Source organism: Hetaerina americana, unplaced genomic scaffold (assembly GCF_022747635.1).
Source record: "Hetaerina americana unplaced genomic scaffold, ioHetAmer1.1.p SCAF_6, whole genome shotgun sequence".
Taxonomy (NCBI): domain Eukaryota; kingdom Metazoa; phylum Arthropoda; class Insecta; order Odonata; family Calopterygidae; genus Hetaerina; species Hetaerina americana.
The window spans coordinates 8,456,775-8,467,102 of NW_027287205.1; the positions used below are offsets into that span (position 1 = coordinate 8,456,775).

At 36.6% G+C, this 10,328-nt stretch overlaps 1 protein-coding gene across 1 annotated transcript; it reads left to right on the forward strand.

Moving 5' to 3' along the window:
- Nucleotides 1-346: 346 nt before the first annotated feature.
- On the forward strand, nt 347-7,357 carry G6P (Glucose-6-Phosphatase). Its single transcript, XM_071593739.1, has 5 exons — nt 347-467; nt 555-728; nt 1,140-1,376; nt 1,614-1,726; nt 6,410-7,357. Exons 1-5 carry the CDS (start codon nt 397-399, stop codon nt 6,976-6,978), a joined length of 1,164 nt encoding a protein of 387 aa, XP_071449840.1. The 5' UTR covers nt 347-396; the 3' UTR covers nt 6,979-7,357.
- Nucleotides 7,358-10,328: the final 2,971 nt, after the last annotated feature.

Below are 10,328 nucleotides of genomic sequence, written 5' to 3' on the forward strand. Positions count from 1 at the left end.
ATCGAAAAGAGAAAGTTTTCTTGAAGATGGCGACAAAGAGTCATCACAGCCTCACCTTGTCCTCCTGATCTTTGGCCGATGATTCACGCAAAAATTTCCAATGATATTGATCTGCAATTCATTCCTCCTTTTGATTTACAGTTAATAACCAACAGAAGATATCTTCCACTTTCACAAAGTTGATAAATTAATATTAAATAGATGTTATTACTGTATCTCCAGGAATATGACGGTAAACTTTATCACAAAAGGGCTTGAAAAATTGCGCATTGAAGAAAACCTCTTTCGCGCCCTTTCGAGGATTGGTCTAAATCCATAATGCGGCAAACCAAATATCAAATATGGCGTGAAGCGGTCCAGGTAGCACAAAGGTAGCGGCAGACTTAATTCAGAAAAATGATTTTTAGCGACTGGACCCAAGAATTATTAGTGCTGGAGACGAAATTGGTATCTTTATTACAGCCGAGGTATGCTGAATCGCTGCAATCTTTACTTGATATTTCATGAATGAAAATAAAGGGTGATGTTTATATAAGTTTGGCCATTTCTTTCAGATCATATTATATTGAAAACTTTTTACACTCCGTCAGTGTGGTATCCGATCCGAATAATGCGATATTTTACGTTTATCCTTGCATAGCAGCATTGTGTACACCCAGAAGCTCACTCCCTTTCGAATTGATGTTAATTGGAAGTTTACTGTCGTGGTCCAGTATTCACGTTAAATGGTATCCTTTTCGAAATTGCTGAGCAGATAAATGATAATGAATTTGATAAATGTTTAATGAATGCAATGCACTTTTAAAACTTTTTGTATCTTATTTGTGCTACTACCTCTGCATGAAAGGCAAACGAAAATAGCATGATAATATAAGTTCATCCTACCAACCATAGTCTCGACTAAATGTAATGAGTTTATCCTTGATTGAGTATTTTAATGTATTTTACCACCGGCATTTCTTCTTAGATCTTAGCAATATATCTGGGAAGAAGTCCTAAAATAAATATATGTTTGCTTATTTGCATTTCAAGCACTGGTATTTTTTGTCGAAGTGGGAGCCAATTCTGATTTTATGGAATATTTTCATCATTATTTCTCATTTAAATGTATTTTCAAATATTTATTTTCCCAAATATAGGGCTTTTAGGGGCGACCGACCGTTTTGGTGGGTAAAGGAAGTCATACAGTCATACCCTAATTTGCCTGCCTTGCGACAAACACATAATACCTGTGTTGCTAATCCAGGGAATCCATCATCCCATGTGATGGTGCATGCTGGAGTTCTGCTAGTTTTAGTAAACTCCATGTTGTCTACGTGGAGAAATTCAAGTGCCAAAAATTCAAAATTTACCCTGCACCCCTGGTATTCATGGATGTTAGTTTCCAGACTTGGTTTAACTTTTTAAAATTAGATGTATTCTAGAGATGAAAAATATTTTGTTATCTTATAATCATATCAAATACGGTGTTGACTTTTAAACTCTGGAATCGTTAAGTAAGGAGTTTGGGTGTTGATCTAGGATAATTATATTTCACATTGCTCTTTTTTCTTTACTATGGTCACATTTTGTAACTGCAGTCCAAGCATTTCATCAGTATTTCTCTCCTTCAGGTGGAAGTGGGGATGCTGGGGCTTTTACACAGCACTTATACTAATTGTAATGCTGTCTCGGATATACAATTCCACTCACTTTCCTCATCAGTGTATTTTTGGTGCTATATTTGGTGAGTGTAATCTATTACAATTACTGTGATAAGATACATTCAATTTTCATCTAGCTTGCATTTGTCGCCATTTGCAAACGCTGGCAAGTTTAAGAGGTTGCAATTCATTGGGATATTAGGTTGCCAAGTGGTAGGTCATTTTGGATTTGTTCCCTTCATGAAATGCCATTTCCATGACTGCAGCATTCTTGGACAAGCCATGATTCAGGCCTGCATCTTTCCATTTGGCCAGTAAGCTTGCTGCATGTCACAGTTCGTGCCTTGGCAGATATAAATAGGATCATGGCCTATGGCCACTGGTGTATTGCGTCTGTAATTGGTTATAATTTGAACAAGCTTTGAACTAAAAATGTCCATGCTATCAGTTTCATAGCAATTTCATATATCTGGTTGGCTGTATTTTAGAGTATAGTTCATTCATATGGAATTCATATATTAAAGACCATGCTAGCAGTAGTTAAAAAGTGCATACTAAATTCTTATGAATTATCAGTTACTATGCTGGCTTCTCCACAAATAGCTCACCATATTTGGAAGCAGTGGGTGAATTGAATGTTCATCCTTAATAAAATTAACACCTTTTGATGTTAGATTTCCTTATACCAGAAGGGCGAAATTATTCCACATTAAATGCTGCAATAGAAAATTTTCATGCCATATACATACTACAAGAATATTATGCTCGTATAATCTAATTAGTTCAAATGTTGTTGATTAGCATTTTGGTACTTTGCCCAAATTTGAGAAGAAATCCATAGATAATTTATTGAAAATGTGTAGCAATCCATCATGTTTTAATTTATTCTGTGCAATACCTCAATTTGATGTATTACCGTAGAATTAAAAAGAATAGTTGCTCTTTTAACAATCTGTAGAATGTCTTAATACATATTTGCAAGTGTTTAATTGAGCATCTGTCATGTTGTATCCTTATATGCGATGCGGTTTGTGAATATTATATTATAAATTGGGTATTTGCCCATAATGAACTATAATGACTTGCCCATAATGAATAATATTATTATTATTCTGGTCAGTTAAAAATGAGACAAAGGACAGGTAATCATGTAATTCTACATTATTTGGAGGTCCCCAAATTAATTTATGAAATTGCAGCTGTAAAAAACTCCATGTAGTTATCTTCTAATTACCTCTGTGCTACAACTTTGAAATTATAAACACTGAATTACAACCATCTTTATCAAATATTTGATTTATAATTGTTTCGCTACGAAATTATAGCCTCTGGTTCTTAAATTTCAACATAACCATCTCACTTTTCCATTAATTGTGATTGGAAAGGCTATACTGAAGAATAGATTAAACTGGAAAAGTCAAGTTTTGCTTCACATCAAAGTACCTCTTCCTGAGTTCGTGGTAGAAGAGACCTTGTGGTGGAGCATGCCTTTTAGAGAAAACATTGTAACAACAGAATCTTATGACAATGATAAAATATCTGGTGAATAAACATGGTTACTCAAGGGTACTCTTGCAATAATCGTCCCCATTGATTGCCCCTTCTATGTCTTTTACTCATAATAGTTTTTGGGTTGGAAACAACTTAGTTCATATTTATATATCAAATGGCAGCATTATAATTTAAAGATTTTATCGGATGGCTGGAGTAGTAGTAGCTTTTATAGGAGGCGACCCACAGCTGAGGTCATTTGCAACATAATGGATGGATGGGAAGGGTGGAGAGAAACTCAGCATTAGCCTACTCTTAACAAAAGGCACCTAGGGGTCTGCAGTTTAACGTCCCATTTGACAGGCCGTGTATTCTCTCAAATTGTTCTCCACAGATCACCTCAAGTAGGGATCGGGATACCACTGAAAAATATCTGCCGTCTCCAGGATTTGAGCCCTCTCAGTGGGAAGCCAGTACCTTAGCCACTGCACTACTAATGGTTTCCACGTATGACTGTAGGATCTCAGGTTAATATTTTGGTGATTCCTGTGGATTCTCCCAGACAATGCTGAGTAGAGTGATTTTCTGGATAACAGAATTTTATGGGGTACTACAGAGAGCGGAGTTGAAGTAACCCCTCGCCAGGCCCTGATTGTGTGAATTTCACACCCTGTATGGCTTCGTACTCATTTAGCTCTAATCTCACTTGATAAACCAATCCTTGAGATGAAGAGCACTTTTAAAAAAATGCTAACACAAAAATAAGTCTTATTTCGAGTATCTATTCCTGGTTTCTATTATGAAGACCATAGAATGATGCTGCCCTCACTCAAAATTTTGAATTATATCAATATTATTCAGGCACCATTCTAATTGTAATCATTTCTCTTTGTAATACCATAGAAATGAATCTTAGGACACCAGCCATTAAGGGAACATTTTTATTTGATCATGTAGCTTAGAAGACATTTAGGTATAACCTAGTTTTGTTTTCAATTGTTTTGTTTGCAAGTAATTTTAATATATGTTGATTCGTTGCTCCGTTAATTTTCATTTTCGACAAACAATACGGGGTCGCACCCAAAAGTGGTAGGACTGATTTTTTTATAAGAATTTTATTGACGATATACTTACATCGACTTAATAATCTTCATAGTATGCTCCTTGAGCTGCTACACACTTAGTATAACGTTGCTCCCATTCCCCGTACGCCCGCTGGAAATTTTCTTTGGGGATGCCATCGATGACCCTCGTCAAAGCTTCTTGAACGGCCTTTATCGAGTCAAAACGTCGTCTCTTGAGCTGTCTTTTCATCAGGGGGAAGAAGAAGAAGTCCGGTGGTGCCAGATCGGGAGAATAGGGCGGGTGCGGCAACGTGGCAACGCCGTATTTGGCCAGGAGCTGTCTGACGACGAGCCCGCCATGGCAGAATTTTTGGCACCATCTTGGCGCACACCTTGCGTATGGCCAAATCCTGTGAAATAATGCGTTGGACGTTGGATGCAGACAGACCCAACTGGTCTGCAATTTCTTCACTGGTTAAGCGTTGGTCTGTGTTCAGCAGTGTCCTCACTCTGTCCATATTCGTGTCGGTTCTTGCCATCGACGGTCGTCCGGAGCGATGGTCGTCTTCAACGAGCTCCCTACCCTCTTTAAACAACTTGTGCCACTCAAATACTGTGGAACAGCTTAAGGCAGTGTCCCCATAAGCCTGCTTGATCATATCGAGGGTCTCAGTTGCCGTCTTTCCGAGTTTCGCACAAAACTTCGCGGAATAACATTGCTCTAAATTCAGATTCATTTTGTTTTTCGACGCCGACAAAAAACTTACTTCACTAAAAACGGTGTCCTCACTCAACGACAGCCCGCAGGCGACTGAGGTTGTTGTCGGTCTGTTGCTAAGAGCCCCCTCCACCTTACCCTGCCAGGCAGACCCCCCTCCACAGTTCCGTTCGTGCCAGAGAAAATCAGTCCTACCACTTTTGGGTGCGACCCTGTAAAAACAAGGACAGCATAAACTAACATAACTGGCACCATACGCACAGCTCGACGATCTGCCAAGCACAGACAGCTCATTGGGTTAAAAGGCAACTAGCGCCACTAATGGGCGGGGCAATAGTCCACGTCATGGCCACCAGATTGCACCAGTTCGCGCATTTATTGGACATACCTCATATAGTGGAGTGATTTTTCTTAGGCTTCTGTTAAATGATAAATAAGCGTCACAATTTTTTTTGCCCTGCTAAAAGTTAATATCCAATCATATTCCTGAAGAACTTTCTCCTTAGTTTGGGCAAGTCTAAATTTTTTCAAATCAGGTTCCTTCACCATTTAGTCTTTCATAGTATGCTTTATGAGGTTTGTCAAGATTTAGTGTAGATATAAACTCATGATTTGTTAGCATCTCCATCCTTCCCCCAATCCAAGAACATCAAACCAAATAACCATCCTATTCCTAACGGAAATGTAAGTAATTTTCTGTTATAACAAGTACTGCAGTTTTACTAGTACATTTATAATTTTTCATTTCAAGATAAAATCAGAGTACATTTATTGTAAAAACATCAGACCGATGAAGAATATGTGAAATAGAAAGGTAGAGGAAAAAATTTGTCATATTGCCATTGTCAGTAAATAAGATCTGGTGCTTTCCCGACGTATTTGCTTGATGAAGTTTTTTTGCATTTTTTTCGCGGTGGAAGACCCGAGAAAACTTCATCATTGTCAGTTAATGCTGTTCCTTTATTCAATACCATGCTCTTAAGTTACAATGAGCACTATATTTTTGGCCATAATTGAAGTGGTTTATTGGCCATTATATAAATATGGGCAGATTCTAAGTTTTCAAATAAGTACCCATTCAGCATTATTGCATGTTCAAAATACATTACACCTTCCATTTGAACCTATTTAACCCTAGAACGGTAACAAGGGTGAAAAAATACCCCGGAACATGTTGAAATCTCGTGCCAAACAAAAACAGCTTACATTTGTGACTTGGGATCATAATTCACGTCAATCAATGCGTCACATGATTCTACAATAAAAAATGAACCTCCAAGGGATTCTCATGGCCATAATGGATGTGAGATACAAATTTGAAATGAAATGAAAATTGTCACCCCACATTACTAGAATAGGGTGAAAAAAATAGCGTCACCATTCCAGGGTTAATTATTATAATGATTTGCTTTGTATAAATGATAGTAAATCTATTCAGTGATGTTGCCCATCACTTAAAGACTCATGCATCTGTGTTTTGTACTTTTCCTCAGGAGGATATTTGGCCACAAAAATCCATGCTAACTGGAATTCAGAGTGGAGGGAAAAGCAAAAGTCATGGAAAGTTTGTGTTTTCACCCTGATGCCTGTGATAATTGCCATTGGGACGTACTGGATTCAGAAAGCATTTGACATTGATCCTCAGAGGTCAGTTAGGTTAGCCTTCAAGTGGTGCTTCTCTCCATATGACATCAGTGTCAATACAACACCTGTTTATTATCTGACATGTAGCTGTGGTTGCCTTTTTGGGCTTGGTGTGGTGTTATTACTTCAAAGGCAGGCTGTTGCATTCTTTTTCCGTGGTCTAAAGTCTTCAAAGGAGCCCTATTTTCATTCATTATTTGCCAATAACAGTTGGTTATTTTATTTAACTAATGGGGTTGGTGTTCTTTTGTCAGCATGTTTATTATTCAAACTGCAGAGTCAAATACCGACGGATAGTGTAACAATATTTTATCTTCACCACTTTGCTCTCAACTTTGCCGCTCCTTTTCTTTACTTTGCATTTGTCCCCATTATGCTTAAATTAATGACTAAAAAGATAAAGATCAAAGAAGATTAACAATTCTGCCCAAAAATGAAATACTTTTGCTCATGTCCCTTTAGAAGGTTTTGTGTCTGTTGAAAGGCAGCTAATTCTCCTCAAATTTTCCAGGTACTTTAGTGATCCAGCATTTTGCACTTTGTATGATGCTTTGAGTCACTCAATTCATATGACACTCTGATTCATTATGCCCTCTATGGTAAAAAGGTTAAGATTTCCTGACTAATTCTCAATTTATCTGAAAAATTGGTCCATACTAAAAAGACTTTGTACTTTTCCTCAGATTTTTATTGTAAGGTACAATGCTTTTCACCGGCTTGTGGTATCATTAGGTACAAATTTACTTAACAGTGCAAGAATATATATGCTGAGGACAGATTGGGGGGGGGGTGGAGAGGGGAAGGAGGGCATGATAGGGGAGGGGGCATTCCAATTGGTTTGACCAATTCCAGACTAGTTTCTCCGAAAGAAGTGGGGAGGGGGACGGGAACAGTTGCTCGTTACAAAGTGTCAAGTTAGGGTTTGCTAGATGCCTCCTTATCTCCATTGCTCGAGAGCATCCATTTTTAATCCTTATGGGAGTGTATGTAATATTTCTGTGGGACAAAGTCACTGCTATGGTCAAATTCCACTAGGTGCTTAGCAAAGAGAGAGCTGGTATTCTTATTTTTGTGACACCTTGCGTGTTCCTTGGCTCGTAGCTTGACATTCCTCCCTGTCTGACCAACATGAACGGTGTTGCAAATTTCTAATTTCAGTTCATAAATACCTGATTTAAGAAGTCTATCCTGTGTGTCTTTACCGTCGACTATAAGTTTTGAGAGGGTTAGGGGTGTGTAAAAGGCTCCTTTGAGTGAGGTGGGTAGGCAGTTGGAAATCCGATATGAAAGATCTCCCAGAAATGGGATCGAGCACCAAGGACAAAGTCTTTTTAGTATGGATATGAAATACTTCCACAAAGTTAAGCCTGAAATAGTGGAATATATTTGAAAAATTGGTGTCAACAAAGGCAACATTTCTCACAATCGTTTTGGTTGATTGAATTTTCCAAGAATGGATGATTAATACACTAAATGTATTATTCACTCAAGTGCATGTATTTCAATGTGGAAGTGGCATGGTGGTACACTTACTGCTAATACTCCTTCTTCATAATAATTCTTTTGGCCTGTGGGGTTCATCTAGCCGAGGAAAGTGCTGAGAAGCATTACATGGGAGGTTTGAGATAGTTCTCGGCTGTTAATTGTATCTGTTAACGGCATTAGTTGTTTATTAATTGATGTGAATGAAGGGAATGTGAATGGATCCTAAGGTGAGATATGATGGTACGAAAGGCTAAGAACTCCCACCCTGATTATGCATTTATACAAACTACTACAATGCCAATTTGGAATTATTTCAGTTGCGATTGACTATCATTCATATTGCTTTTTATGACTTTTCTACAGCTGTGTTAAATGTCGTGAACTAATGTGAATTGACAAGTTAACAAAGAAAATTAGTATTTTGAAATTCATGCAGGAAGGGAGGAAAAAAAGGATGGGAATTTTTTTTTGTCTCAATTGCAGTAAGTTTCAATTTTTGCCTTACTCTTCTGAGTTGTATTATTGTGTTAGATATTATCACACATTGGACAAGGAAATGCAAAAAAAAGTCTGAAGCATTGGCCTGAAGAGCAGCTGGAAAATTCTTTTCAAGCTAATGAGACAGTATTCCAAAGTAATGTGCTTGGGCAAGGAATTTAACCAGTGAACATAAGGAAGCCTAATATAATGAAATGGTATTCAATTTAATTATAAACTGTACTTTGCTTTAGCTCGTCTCTATTATGTAAGATCCAAAACATAGATAAGTAATAATTGGTTTGATTAATTACCTTTTCTGTGTAGAAACTATCAAATGATAACCATATTGAAAAATACTTAACTTTTATTTTAACTTTTATAAAAATTTAACTTAAATATTAATCGTACTTACTGCTGATTACCTTTGAGTGGAAATTATAAATTGAAAAGTTGTTAGTGAAGCATTAGTTTCTTTTAGCATCGCAATAATCCTCTGCATGGATCTCACTCATTATTCAGTGAGCTTTTAATTAAAAATTAGAGAAAAACTTATTGACATAATTCATAAGTATCCTCTTCAGATTTGGCTCAGACGTTGGTAACCAAACCATACTTTTTACATGATCCAAGTTCATGCGACCAGAATATTTTCTCTGGTTGCTGATTTACTTTCTTTCCTCTCAATTAGAGGCCTACTTATGCTTCTGATATAGCTGGTATTGGAAGTTTCTTCCAATTGCTTATCTCTGCTGACAAAATCAATTGAAAAGAAAAAAATCTCTGAAAACCAGAACTTTAATTTGAATCCATTTAAGTAATGACTGTGCTGCAGTCAAACTGAAATGTTGTCCTACGAATGAGCCCTAAAAACACATGCACTCAGAAATTATGAATGGGTAGCCTGAGATTATCAAAAACATCTGTGCTTGGCCATAGAATAAAGATTCAATTCACGTTTTGTATGCTTACGTATATGTAGAATCACACTTTATATTGAACAGCCAGTGTGGGTGCCTGGCATAGGCTTTGCTATTACTGAATAATTTTACATGTATGTAAACTGTAACAACAACATTTATATATTGTACCTTGAAAATTACTCGTTACCCTGAGAATCTCATGTGCCATATTCATTATATCAGACTGTCACACTATAGGATGAATCTATTTTGAAAATAAACAATAATGTTATATGATCATACCAGAATTAAAGTTTGCAACATACAAGTAATGGAGAAAGACATATTCTCATCTGAATAGTGTTTTCCATTTTAGAATTTCATGTTCACCGCACTGAAATAAAACTGAAATAAACCTTCTTAATGGGTAATTCATAGGAATAAATAGGGGGGTGCTGTGTTTGCAGAAGAGGAATGAGGAACTTACATGTCAGATATCCATGAAAGATTAAATGTATAGCGAAAATATATTATTTAATATGGCCAGAATATGTAATATATTGAAAACTTATCAGTATTTTGCCCTTCTGTTGTATTGTATGCACCTATATAATTTTCCAATTTCTTAGGAAGCAAACTGCATTTATTGCAGTACCTAATAATAAATTTAGGCAGAGAAGGAAACAATCTAGCCATTTTACTCAGTTCTTTGGAAGAAGATGAGTAATGATTCCATCCTAAGACTGAAATCAGAATCTGAGTAATATGAAAAATATTTGTTTTAAATTAGGTAGTAATTAAGATAGCATGTATATGATTTTAATATATATTTGTTATTCGATGTTTAAAAAATGTACATAATATGTAATTGCAAGCACATTTGCAGTTTTAATAATATGTGACT